The sequence below is a fragment of the Planococcus citri genome, chromosome 5, assembly GCF_950023065.1.
Source record: "Planococcus citri chromosome 5, ihPlaCitr1.1, whole genome shotgun sequence".
NCBI lineage: Eukaryota > Metazoa > Arthropoda > Insecta > Hemiptera > Pseudococcidae > Planococcus > Planococcus citri.
Window position 1 is genome coordinate 54411422 of NC_088681.1, and position 13330 is coordinate 54424751.

Sequence of the window (13330 nt, forward strand, 5' to 3'; positions counted from 1 at the left end):
TAAACAGGTCGAGTATAATACACAACTCGATTTTTAGCTGCCCAACTGCATATTCACGCCTTCTGGAGCAAATTCAAAATTCTGGAGAAATTGAAAAATCGCGCAGGAGGCTCCAGAATGGCTGGAAATTGTGAAATTTGGATTTGGGGTGCTAGTTACGGACAAAATACAGCGATTCGCGTGAATTTCAAAAATTTCCTCACCAACGGTTATCTTTTGATTTTTTAATTTTGGAAAAAAGCTGGTCAAAAAACAACTGTTGAGACGTGTCACTCCCAAAATTGGCTCAAATGTAGATAAACTCGTTAAACAGGTCGAGTATAATACCCAACTCGATTTTTAGCTGCCCAACTTCATATTCACGCCTTCTGGAGAAAATTTAAAATTCTGGAGAAATTGAAAAATCGCGCTGGAGGCTCCAGAATGGCTGAAAATTGCGAAATTTGAATTTGGGTAATTAATATTAGTTTTGGGACTTATTTTGACCATTTTTATTGATCAAGTACGTACTTTTTTTTTTAAAAAAAAAAACATAAATCGTCAAAAACAGTCAATTTTGAATTTTCAAAAATTGACCAAAAATCGAAAAATGAACTTGTGCAGCTGAAAATTTGGTTTTGGGGGTTTCAAACTATGCCCTTTCCAAAAATCGTGTTCCCGTTCGAATCGGAGTGTGACACCTCAAGAGGTTCCCTTGTGAGTTATTTAGACAGAAAATTACAAATTTCCATTTTTGAAACTTTTTTTTTGAGCAGTAATATAAAATCTCCAAAAATTATGGACTAGTTTTAGGCTTAAAATTATTCAAATCTGCTCTATAAACATTTTCGTTGAGATACTTTAATTTTTCTTGAAATATGAACTGTTTTACGTGACAGGCTTCCAAAAATCACCTTTTATGACCCAATTTTGGACTAAAAATTCTTCAAACCAAATCATAAATATTCTGATGGAAATTATTGATTAGGTACCTTGATCAAATTTTGGACTCAAAATTCTTTAATAATATTCAAAAGACGTTTTCGTTAAAATCCTAGAACTTTTCACGAATTCTGACCTATTTCATTTTGATTGTCTTTTTCAAAAATTCCAAAAATCACGATTCAAGTGACCACAACTTTGAGCTGAAAAATTTTCAAAATACATCCAAAAAATGATGAAGGAAATTCTTAATTTTCTGTCGAAATTTTAACCCATTTTTGGTAGGCTGCATGTTTACATCAAATTTCTGCTTTTTTAAAAATTCATTTTGGGTAGGTATTGTTTAGTAAATATTCAAAGTTTGAATTAATAATGTCAGCCGCATCTTCGTATTCGCATGGATATGAAAAACCCCGAGAATAGGGAACCGCATCCAAATTCAATGGTTCTATCGAACGCGTCGTTATGTCAGCATAAGCGCCCAATTTCTTATTCAGTTCGAATGACATAGGGCACACGTATGTTAATCCTGTTTTCGTATCATTGCTGGTTATTTTATCCCATCCTGATAGAGTATCTGTACATAGTTTATCAGTTTCTGGGTCAGCAGCAGGATCATTATGAATTATGATTGTGGCAGCGTAATCATCTGTATCGTCTTGGTCTAATCTCGTATCAATTCGAAAAATTCTGTATATTATTCTCGGAATGGTTATAACTCGATTGTGTTCAGAAGTTGATAGGAAGATTTTTCGGGTTACATTGGTACAGGTTGATGTTTTCATTTTTAAAACGCCACTCACGCCAAAAAGCACATTTCCATCCAAGTACTACAAAAAAAATAAAAAATTGGACGCGAATAGTGGTTAAAATTTTCAAATTGGTGGTATTCATCGTTTTGGATGACTTTTCCACATTTAGGTACATATTTAAAATTTTCACAAATTCACTAAAAATCCAAAAATCGAGCGTAGGTTCTGAAATTTTTGTAGGATATGCTGTTTCGATGAAGGACCCATTTTTAGCAAAATAAAATGGGTATTAGTCAAAACAATATTATAAGAGAAGGTATTGCATGATTTACCCGAACAGTTGCAACTAAGTAAAGGTCAACTCTCCTTAGATTTCCTTCCGCGATGCTTTTCCAAACAGGTATGATGTTCATATGCGAGCAACTGGCCAGCTTAGCTGAGCTTGAGACGAAATACCACAATGGTATCATTTGCGATCTAACTAAGCAGCCGTAAGGTTGTCCACACGATAAATCAGGATTTCCTTCGAATAAAGCAGGAGGAGCTAAAATGTTCTTTAAACATTTTTTTTGATTTTTCTGAGAAAAATAAACATCTTTGTCACAATATGTGTCTAATTTAATTTGCCTCTCTTTGAAATGAATAGGTAATGAGTCAGGGTTACCTATCACTATCAACATTGAGTTTCAATCATATTCTAAAACAAGCAAGCACCTACCTTAGAGTACGAGTACACATCATCGTAACTTAGCCCATAATTTTCGCATTCATCTTTCACATTATTAAATGAGAAATCATACAGGTCAGTAAATTTGGTGCGCTTTCTGTGTTTCGAACATTTTATAGCCAGAACTTCTATCCAATAAAAAACCTAGAAAAAAATCGACCAAATAAAATTGAAAATTTACTTTATTGTTTTAAGCTAGGGCTCGAGGTTTTTAAAATTCGAATCAAATAATTCATTCATTACCAGCGTTCGTGATCCGTCTGTGAAATTGAATTTCACGTTTTTCTCATCTTCGTATTTAATTACAAATCCAGATGCGTTGAGAGTTATTGTTTGATTCTCAATTTCATATTTGGACTTTTTTCTAATCACCTACAAAAAAAAAAAAAAGAATAGGTACTCGAGATTATAAAATTCAATTCAAATACAGTAAAAGCTCGTTATAACGCTTTCGGTTATAACGCAGATTTCGTTATATAACGCTGATTTCCTCCGGCCCTTATAGACAACCCCATTTAAAGCAATGTAAAATTAATCGCGAAATAACGCTCATGAGCGATTATAAATCGCGTTTTAACGCTCTAAAATTCAGGAAAAATCAAATTTTTTTCATAATTTTAACAACAAAAAAGATAATACTCGAGATAATAAAATTCAATTCAAATAAAACATAAATCTTCTCTTCTCGCTAAGTAAATATATTTGAAATACCTACAGATGTGGCAAAATTTTGAGGGAAAAAAGGGGTTGAAATGCTGGAATGATAACGATAGCAAGATTGGCCAGACACTGGGCTACTTTTAAGAAAGAAATTTTTTTAGTCATCATCATCAACTTCGCAGAAATGACTACCTATGTAAGTACATATTTCCATTCATCTTAGAATTCGAATCTTCCCTTTTTCGCATTCAAAGTTTCTCACTCACATGATAATAGAGAATAAACGAATAAACCCTCACCGATTTATAATTATCATAGGTTTTATCCGTCATATTAATTTTTCCATCTTCAAAATAAAGCTGAAAAAAAAACAAAAGGCAAATAAGTAAAATTTAAAAGAGATTAGGCATGGGCATCATTTCACAATGAAGAAATGTTGATTTCATGATAGATTATCAACCTCATATCCGATTTCGTACTCATCGTCTTTTGAATCATACAACATCACGGGATCGAATGAATTTTCACAAAAATTTCGAATAATGTTCCTCTCCGATTCATTTTCCGCATAGATGAGTCGCGAGAAAACACATCCTTTGGAAAGAGAGATATTTTCGTTGAATTGCTTCTCTTGAGGAGTGGACGCAGGACACGCGGTTAAATAAGGAGGACATTTTTTGTCACCGTTTTCATGACAAACGTCGTCTAAGGCTCTGGTTTTCAAATTGAAAAGTAAAGCTGTAAAAATAAAATCAGGAGTGAGAAGTATTTTTGGATTTTGAAATGTAGGTATAAAATAATAAACTAGGTACCTACCTTTTTTTGACCAAACTTCAGTTACGAAGACACACAAAATGGAAAAAATTAATGGATTCATTTTTTTACAGCTGAATTCTGTACTCCAATGCAAAAAGGATGGAAGTCATATGACCTGGCATAAGGAAAGGAGGTTAGTGTGTTCAGTGCAGTTTTGAGAAACAGGAATTTCAAATTTTGAACTGAAAAGTTTAAAATCTCTGTTTCTCAAAACTGCACTGAACACACTAACCTCCTTTCCTTATGCCAGGTCATAGGACTTCCATCCTTTTTGCATTGGGGTACAGAATTATTCAGCCTTGCAGAATTTCAAACGGTACAGAAGCGAGCTAATGTACCAATTCAAGCTCGACAAATTGTCTAAATTTCAAGTCCATTTTCTCTGTTGGTTCGAAATTTATCTCAAGTAGGTATTATGAAACTCGAATATTGGAAATGGTTCAATCATTATGACTTTTTGAGCCTCACCAGTGAACCAGAAAAATTAAAAATGAACGAAGCAAGAGACTGATAATATTTAATTATCAATCGATGGTTAGTTATTATTTTAACCGGAATTTCTAGTTCGATCACATGCAGCTTTAGAGGCAGCTATAGGTACATATACTATTTATATACGTACCTGCTCCAACATCGAAATTCAACGTTCAAAAAATAATTCAAACCCAAGAAGAAACCATCATCATTCTTTCAAAAAAAAGTCAAATTTTGAGAAACACTAAACGTAGGTATAATTTTCGAGGTCATGTCGAATTTTTAACACTTTTCCAAATTACATATTAACTTGAGAGCTCGATTTTTTGGCCTGTCAGATTTTATCTTACCTACTTACATCATTCTAACCGATTTTTAGAGTTTCAAGTATGAAATTCACTTTTGAAACCCCCTACAATATTTCAGCTCATTTCATTAAAAAACAAACAAACATACAAAATTATCCCACAGGAATTATTGAAATAAATAAGTAAGATATTCTATGATTGAATCGAGATTGATTTCTAGTCGTTTTGGGGAAATATGGAATTCTTGAAAATTCTATTTCACTCTGAAAGGTTCAAAATGACACAATTCAACATAAACAAATACGTACTCAATGGAAAATTAAATTTTGACTGCCAAAAAAATCAAAAGACAAGGGGGAAAATTCAGAAGTTTTTTTAAAAATGAAAAAATATCTTGAATGGAAGCAAGAGAGTTCAAAAGTCGTTGTAATAAAATAAGTTGGTATAATACAAAACAATTCTAAAGAAAAGAAGAAAGTACGCCCATAGGTAGGTAGGTATGTAGGTATGTATGTACAGGGTGGCCAGAAATATCGGGTACCCCTAAAAAAGTTTTCTAACTAAATACTTCGGTTGGTCACAGTGAATGATAATAATGATAACACATGATTGGTTGTTGGACTGGAGAGATAACATTCCACCAATCATATGCATCTATTTCATGTTGCCAACCTATATTTTTAATGAAAAACTTTCTTAGGGGTACCCGATATTTCTGGCCACCCTGTAGGTAGGTAGGTAGGTACCTACTTAATGTATTCTTATGCCAGAAAGAAAATGTTTACACTTTGAAAGAAATTTGGGAAATAAAAGAAATTAAGTTGAAAATTCGACATGTATGTAGTTAGTACTTTCGACTTCACAACCCCTTCCTGCCAATCTGCGGTTTTAAAAAAAAGTGAATTTTAGCAAAGGTAAATAAATTTTGGTTCAAGGCAAAAAGTCAGCGTAACAGTGTAGGATCATCCAATTTGAACATAACCATAACCATAACCAAGCAATAGACATAGATCAAAAGAACACTACTCAAAACCTTTATAACCAAAATTTTAAAAGCGTCTGGCGAATTTTGGGAAGCTAGAAAAGTTCAAAAAGCTGTTTTTATGGCAGTTTCTGCAACTTTTCTGATTTTTTTCTGACAAAATGATCCAAGGTACATTACAATCGAATAATTTCGACCCACTCAACTCTCCTTTTGAAAACTAACAATGTTGAGCCATACTGAAACCTCAGGTTAAGCCTACAGCATGATCCCAATTTTTCCAAAAATTTCAAAATCCTTTGGAGATTTCAAAATTTTTTAATTTTTTTCCAGAAATTTTAAAATTGTCTGCAGATTGTAAACTTTTTTTATTTTTTCAAGAATTCATTAATAATTATTCGAAAATGTTTAGTTCCGAATTTACACAACTGGCACTTTTGCAGTACCAATCTAAAGCGAATGGATGGGTGCCTAGCAAAAACAACAACTCAAATTATGCACTTACTAAAGTTTATGTTTGGCTTTCTCGCAGCAATTTGAATATCATGGGGGAATTGAAAACTTGATCTGGCTAGACATTTCAGGATGGTCTGAATTCGGAGTTTAGAGGTAGAGAAGGAGGGGGTGAAACGTGAAACTAAGTAATTATTTGCACTAGCTCAGCTTGTTTGAAAAAAAGTAGGTATCTACTACCTACACATCACGAAAAAGTTCAAAATTTGTAATAATTGTCAAAAATTCATACAAAAATCCAAAATCGATTTTTGAAACCCAAAGTTTTGATAATGAAATTTTAAAATATGCTCTTTTGATCTGCATAGCTTGGTTCGATATACAGTATGACACAAAATTAGTGCCCGGTGGCTTTTATTTCTAAGGAGAACAGCGACGTTGAGTAGAGAAAAATAAGGGCTTTCAAGAGCTATACCTTGAAAATTTCCGGTCCATGGCTCCATGCTCAGGGTGTCCAGAAATTGAAAAATCGGTTTGGTCGGAAAATTCAAACCGGTTTTTATTGGCGCAATGTATTCTACACACTAAGGCGACAAAAACGTGATATAAATTTTTTGAAACTGGTTCATTAATTTGCAACCATAGTTAACAAAAAGTACCCAAAAATTGTAGATAGAGAAAAAAAGCTTGAAACAAAAGTTGTAGAGCGTGAAAAAATACACAATTCTGTCTAATCATATTTTAAAACCGGTTCATTGGTTCGTATTTCGCAACCAGTTTTTGACAATCACTTAAAACTTGGAGGTAGAGAAAAAATCTTGAAACAAAAGTTGTAGATGGTGAAAAATTGAACCTTTTGCGCTGTTTGGATTTTGAAACCGGTTTATCAATTCGCAGCCAATTATCAAAAATTACCCATAAATTGTAGATAGTGAAAAAAGTTTGAACCAAAAGAGGTAAGGCATGAAAAATTACACAATTCTTTTCAATCACATTTTGAAACCGGTTCATTGGATTGCATTCAGCAACCGGTTTTTGACAATCATCTAAAAATTGGGGATAGAAAATAAAGTTTGAAACATAAAGTTGTAGAGTATGAAAAATTGAACCATTTTTGCTGATCAGATTTTGAAACCGGTTCATTAAATCGCAGCAAGCCATCAAAAGTTATCTGGTTGCAAGTTGATTAGCCATTTTCAAAATCCGACCAGCTAAAAATGGTCCAATTTTTCACGCTTTACAACTTTTGTTTCAAGCTTTTTTTTTCATCTTCAATTTTTAGGTGGTAGTCAAAAACTGGTTGCTAAATGCAATCCAATGAACCGGTTTCAAAATGTGATTGAACACAATTGTGTAATTTTTCATGCCCCACAACTTTTGTTTCGAGCTTTTTTCTCGATCTCTAATTTTTAGGTAATTTTCGATAACTGGTTGCAAATTATGAACTGGTTTCAAAATCCGATCAGCGAAAATGGTTCAATTTTTCACCATCTACAACTTTTGTTTCAAGCTTTATTTTCTATCCCCAATTTTTAGGTGATTGTCAATCTCCAAGTTTTTGGTGAAAAAAGTTTGAACCAAACGTGGTAAGGCATGAAAAATTACACAATATTCTGTACAGTCACATTTTGAAACCGGTTGATTGGTTTGCATTTTTAGCAACCAGTTTTTGACCAGATTTTGAAACCGGTTCATTAAATCGCAGCAAGCTATCAAAAGTTACCTGGTTGCAAATTCTACAACTTTTATTCCACGCTTTTTTCTGTATCTTCAATTTTTAGGTGATTGTCAAAAACTGGTTGCTAAATGCGAACCTATGAACCGGTTTTAAAATGTGATTAGACAGAATTGCGTATTTTTTCACGCTCTACAACTTTTGTTCCAAGCTTTTTTCTCTATCTACAATTTTTAGGTATTTTTTGTTAACTGGTTGCAAATTAATGAACCGGTTTCAAAAAATTCATATCACGTTTTTGTCGTCTTTGTTTGTAAAATACATTGCGCCAGTAAAAACTGGTTTGAATTTTTTTGACCAAACCGGTTTTTCAATTTTTGGATACCCTGTGCATGGACCGGAAATTTTCAAGGTCGCTTTTGAAAGCCCTTATCTTTTGCTACTCAACGCCGCTTCATTCATCTCTCTAGCGCTATCCCCTTACAATTAAAAGTCACCGGGCACTACTTTTGTGTCATACTGTATAGGTATCAGAAAGGTGCCAGTTCAAGGTTCTTCGTTAGTTTCTGAGAACGGTTTGAGAAGAATATCATAAAATTGATATGAAAAAAAAATCACAAATAACGTGAAAATAATGAATTAATTGATGCCATATAGTCAGAATCACATAATTCAATTCAAATGACACTTCATTGTCTTGCAAAAGAATCTTCGATATTCTACTTTCAACTTTCAAAAGAAAAATAACAGATGAACAAAAAACAGGACTACATTATTGAGAATCATACCATCAAATGTAGGAAGTAAATTCACTCTGAGTATCGTTTCAATAAATTTTCAAAGTATGAATTAATAGTTTCCGCCTCATTTTCGTCTACGCTCGGGTACGTATAACTGTAATAATAAGGAATTGCATCCAAATTCAAGGGTTCTATATCATACATTGTAATGCCATCATAAGCGCCAAATTTCTTATTCAGTTCGAATGTCATAGGGCAAACGTATGTTAACCCCGTTTTTACATCATCGTTGTCTATTTTATACCATCCTGATAGAGTTTCCGAACATAGCGTATCAGTTTTTGGGTCAGCAGCGGGATCATTATGGATTATGATTGCGGCGACATGCGGATCACCATCCTGTTTTCTCGAATTGATTCGAAAAATTCTGTATAGTATTCCCGGAATTGTTATGGCTCGATTGTGTTTAGAAGTTGATAGGGACATTTTTCGGGTTACATTGTTACCGGTTGATGTTTTCATTTTTAAAACGCCACTCACGCCAAAAATCACATCTCCATCCAAGTGCTACAAAAAAACAAAAAAATACACGTGAATGGTGGTTACATTTTTCAAATGGATGGTATTCTTTTTGGATAACTTGAAATTACCTACATACGTATAATTAATAAAAATCATTCGTGAAACAGCTTTTCCGAATAAGAACATTAAATTTTCAAAAATTGGCCAAATATCCAAAAATTAACTTTGGCACTTGAAATTTAGCTGATATCTACCAAGGTTTTAGGATAGGCTATGATGTTTCGATCTAGCTTGATCAAGGTTCCATTTTTAGCAAAATAAAATAGTTATTTGTCAAAACGATACTCGTTTAAAAGAAGGTATTGTATGAATAATAGTCATTAGTCTTACCTGACAAGCTGCAATTAAGAAAAGGTCAACTCTCCTTAAATTTCCATCTGCGATGCTTTTCCAAACCGGTATACTGCTCATATGCGAGCAACTGGCAATCCTAGCTGCACTTGACTTAAAATGCCATAGTGGTATCATTGGCGATCTAACAAAACAGCCGTAAGGTTGCCCACACGATAAATCAGGATTTCCTTCGAATAAAGCAGGTGGAGCTGAAATGTCCTTTAAACATTTTTTTTGATTTTCCTGAAAAATAAACACATTTGTCAAAATTGCCTCTCCCAAAAATGAATGGGGAACGAGTCAGGGTATCTATTACTATCTGCACTGAATTTCAGTCACATTCTAAAAACCCGCAAGCACTTACCTTTGAGTACACATTATCGTCGCTGAGTCCATAATTTGCGCATTCATCAGTCGGATTTTGAGAGGATAAATACAGGTAATCGAGGTAACTATACGAAAAATGACTGTTGCTGCGCTTTCCTTGTTTCGAACATTTTATAGATAGAACTTTTATCCAATAAAAAGCCTACGAAAACATCGACCAAAGAAAATAAAAAAATTTACTATAATTTTCTAGACTAAAACTTGAGGTTTTTTAATTAAAATCAAATTCTCATTCATTACCAGCGTCCGTGATCCGTCTGTGAAATTGAATTTCACGTTTTTCTCATCTTCGTAACTTATTACAAATCCAGATGCGTTGGCAGATATTGTTTCATTCTTAATTTCAGATTTGGACTTTTTCCTGATCACCTGTAAGAAAAAAAAAGATAGTTATATAAAATACCTACACAATTCAAATCACCAACTTCGCCGAAATGGCTAATTCCATTCAGTCATAATATTTTAATATTCGCTTTTTCGCATTCAAAGTTTCGCACAATATGATAATAGAGAACAGAGCCTCACCGATTTATAATATTGATAGGTTTTATCCGTCATACTAATTTTCCCATCTTCAAAATAAAGCTGCAAAAAGAAAAGAAAAAGTAATTGAGTAAAATTTAAAAGGGAACAGGCAGCATGGGTACCATTTCAATGCATAAATGTTGATTGCATAGATTATCAACCTCATATCCGATTTCGTAATCATCGTGTCTTAAATCATACAACATCACAGGCTCGAATGGGTTCTCACAAAAATTCAAAATAATATTCCTCTCTGATTCATTTTCCGCATAAATTAGCCGCGAGAAAACACAGTGTTTGGATAGAGAGATATTTTCGTTGAATTGTTTCTCTTGAGGAGTGGACGCAGGGCATGCGGTTAAATAAGAGGGACATTTTTTGTCGCCATTTTCATGACAAACGTCGTCCAAAGCTCTGGTTTTCAAATTGAAAAGTAAAGCTGTAAAAATAAAATCAGGGGTTAGCAGTGGCGTAGCCAGGATTTTCTCAAGGAGGGGGCAACACCAGATTTTTAGGCATGAAAAATCGAAATGAGGGGTAATCTTCTGGAAATCTATTGTAATGTGTGGTGATTTCATGAAAATGAAGGCAAAATTAATGCTCGAGCAAAGCGAGAGCGAAAATTTTTGGAAAAAATGGGTCCAAACAACGAAAAAACATCCATATTCGCATGTTTTCTTTCAAATTTTCGCTCTCAAGGGGGGGGGGGGCATGGCCCCCTTCGCCCCCCCTTGGCTACGCCACTGGGGGTTAGAAGTATTTTTGGATTTTGAAATGTAGGTGTAAAATGATAAACTACCTTTTTTTGACCGAACTTCAGTTACGAAGACACACAAAATGGAAAAAATCAATGGATTCATTTTTTCACAGCTGAATTATTCAGCCTTACGCGAGCCAACGTATTCAAGTTCGACAAATTGTCTAAATTTTAATTCCATGTTCTCTGTTGGTTCAAAATTTATCTCAAGTAGGTATTATGAAACTCGAATATTGCAATGGTTCAATTAATACGAGCCTCATCAGTGAACCAGAAAAATCAAAATGAACGAAGCCAGAGTCTGATAATAATATTTAATTACCAATCGATGATTATCCTAAAAGTTATGGTACCCAGAAATATCAACTCGACCAAGACGAGTGGTTAAGTGGATCAATGACGCTTTCTCTAAAAGTGAAAATTGAAAACAACATTAAATAAGACACTCCTGCTCCACTTTTTTGAAGTAACGGGCTAATTATTAGGTATTTTAACCGGTTTTTCTAGTACGATTACATGCATGCAGCTTCTGCTCCCAAATCGAAATTCAACATTCAAAAAATAATTCAAACCCTTGAAAAAAAAAACATTATTTTTTCAACTAAAAAAAGCTAAATTTTGAGATAAGTACACTAAATGTATAAACACTTTTTCAAATTTTCAACTTGAGAGCTCGATTCATTGGCCAGCCGGATTTACCATACCGACCTACATAATCTTAACCAGATTTAGAGTTTCAAGTATGAAATGCATTTTTGAAACCCCCTAAATGAAAGGAAAAATTCAAAAACTTTTTTCAAAATGGAAAAAAATTCTTCCATGGAAGCAAGATAGTTCAAAAGTCGTTGTAATAAAGTAAGTTGATATAATACATACAAAACAATTCTAAAGGACAGAAGAAAGTAAGTACCCAAACTTATATTCTTAGGGCAGAAAGAAAAAGTTTACACTTAAATTTCGGAAGTTGAAAAAATAATTATTCTTGATTATAGGTAGGTACCCACTTTATCGCATTTGCAACAAAAAAATAAATAAATAAGTAAGTAAATAAAAATAAAATAAAAACAAATTGGTTTCAAAATTATTTTCATCTTCAATTTCTCAGTGTTCTGAACCAAAAATTCAGATGTCAACTTTTGAGCGTTTGGCGAATTTTACGAAACTTGAAAAGTTCAAAAATCTGTTTTTATGACGATTAGGCAACTTTCCTGATTTTTTTTGACAAAATGATCCAGGGTACAATCGAATAATTTCGACACCCTCAACTCTCATTTTAAAAACTAACAATTTTGAGCCATACTGAAACCTCAGGTTAAGCGTACAGCATGATTTCAATTTTTTCCAAAAATTTCAAAATTCTTTAAAAATGTCAGCATTTTTTAAATTTTTTTCCAGAAATTTTAAAATTGTCTTCAGATTGTAGATTTTTTATATTTTTTCTGGAATTCATTAATTAGTCGAAAATCGTAGTTCCGAATTCACACACCTGGCATTTTTCAGCACCAGTCTAAAGCGAACGGATGGGTGCCTAACAAACAACAACTCAAGTTATGCACTTACTAAAGTTCATTTTTGGCTTTCCCCTTTCCCAAAGCAATTTGAATTTCGAGGAGGAAACTGAAAACTTGCACCGCCTGGCGATTTCAGAGTGGTCTGAATTCGGAGTTTAGGGATAGAGAAGGAGGGGGTGAAACTAAGTAATTATTCGAACTAGGTAGTTCAGTTTGTTTGGAAAAAAGTACCAGGTATTTTATAAAAAAGTTCAAAATTTTTGACGATTGTCAAAAACAGCTCATCGGTGAGGAGCCAGTTCGTAATTTTCGCGATATTCAAGAATATTCTTTGCACGAAGGTTGCGTTTTCCGAGGCGAACGCGTATATATATTCCGCCTCCCCTTTGTAAGAAAATACTGGATGAATTGCACCTTAGACATTTAGGAATTGTAAAATGTCGTCAGCTGGCAAGACGTTATGTTTATTGGCCAGGCATCGATAAGGACATCCAGAATTTAATCGCTTCGTGTAAAGATTGTTCTAATAACTCCCAATACCCACCCCACATTGCACCGCATCCATGGGTATCTATGGATGGACCATGGCAATGTATTCATTTCGACAGCAGGCAATTCGAAGGTCGCCAGCTGTTCATTATTGTCGACTCGTATTCATGTTGGGTGGAATGCAACGTGTTGAATTCGATCAGTGCGCCAAAGCTACTATAATGTTTAGAAGTTTAGA

The 13330-nt window shown here is 33.8% G+C and overlaps 2 protein-coding genes across 2 annotated transcripts; both read right to left on the minus strand.

The window, feature by feature from the left end:
- Nucleotides 1-585: 585 nt before the first annotated feature.
- On the minus strand, nucleotides 586-3932 carry LOC135847519 (uncharacterized). Its single transcript, XM_065367077.1, has 6 exons — nucleotides 3521-3932; nucleotides 3360-3419; nucleotides 2644-2772; nucleotides 2392-2544; nucleotides 2006-2251; nucleotides 586-1751 (listed from the first exon to the last, which is right to left on the minus strand). The coding sequence occupies exons 1-6, from the start codon at nucleotides 3563-3565 to the stop codon at nucleotides 1245-1247; spliced, it is 1140 nt and encodes a 379-aa protein (XP_065223149.1). The 5' UTR covers nucleotides 3566-3932; the 3' UTR covers nucleotides 586-1244.
- Nucleotides 3933-8389: 4457 nt separating this feature from the next.
- On the minus strand, nucleotides 8390-11623 carry LOC135847149 (uncharacterized). The gene is made up of 7 exons (XM_065366585.1): nucleotides 11135-11623; nucleotides 10497-10774; nucleotides 10336-10395; nucleotides 10051-10179; nucleotides 9788-9952; nucleotides 9421-9666; nucleotides 8390-9075 (listed from the first exon to the last, which is right to left on the minus strand). The coding sequence occupies exons 1-7, from the start codon at nucleotides 11193-11195 to the stop codon at nucleotides 8578-8580; spliced, it is 1437 nt and encodes a 478-aa protein (XP_065222657.1). The 5' UTR covers nucleotides 11196-11623; the 3' UTR covers nucleotides 8390-8577.
- Between the last annotated feature and the right edge of the window lie 1707 nt (nucleotides 11624-13330).

Coding starts and splice junctions, on each gene's coding strand:
- LOC135847149 (XM_065366585.1), bottom strand. CDS start 11,195: ATGAATCCATTGATTTTTTCCATTTTGTGTGTCTTCGTAACTGAAGTT. Junction 10,180..10,335: donor CCTATCAATATTATAAATCG/GTGAGGCTCTGT, acceptor TTTTTCTTACAG/GTGATCAGGAAAAAGTCCAA. Junction 9,076..9,420: donor TCTTAATTGCAGCTTGTCAG/GTAAGACTAATG, acceptor GTTTTTTTGTAG/CACTTGGATGGAGATGTGAT.
- LOC135847519 (XM_065367077.1), bottom strand. CDS start 3,565: ATGTTGTATGATTCAAAAGACGATGAGTACGAAATCGGATATGAG. Junction 2,773..3,359: donor CCTATGATAATTATAAATCG/GTGAGGGTTTAT, acceptor TTTTTTTTGTAG/GTGATTAGAAAAAAGTCCAA. Junction 1,752..2,005: donor ACTTAGTTGCAACTGTTCGG/GTAAATCATGCA, acceptor TTTTTTTTGTAG/TACTTGGATGGAAATGTGCT.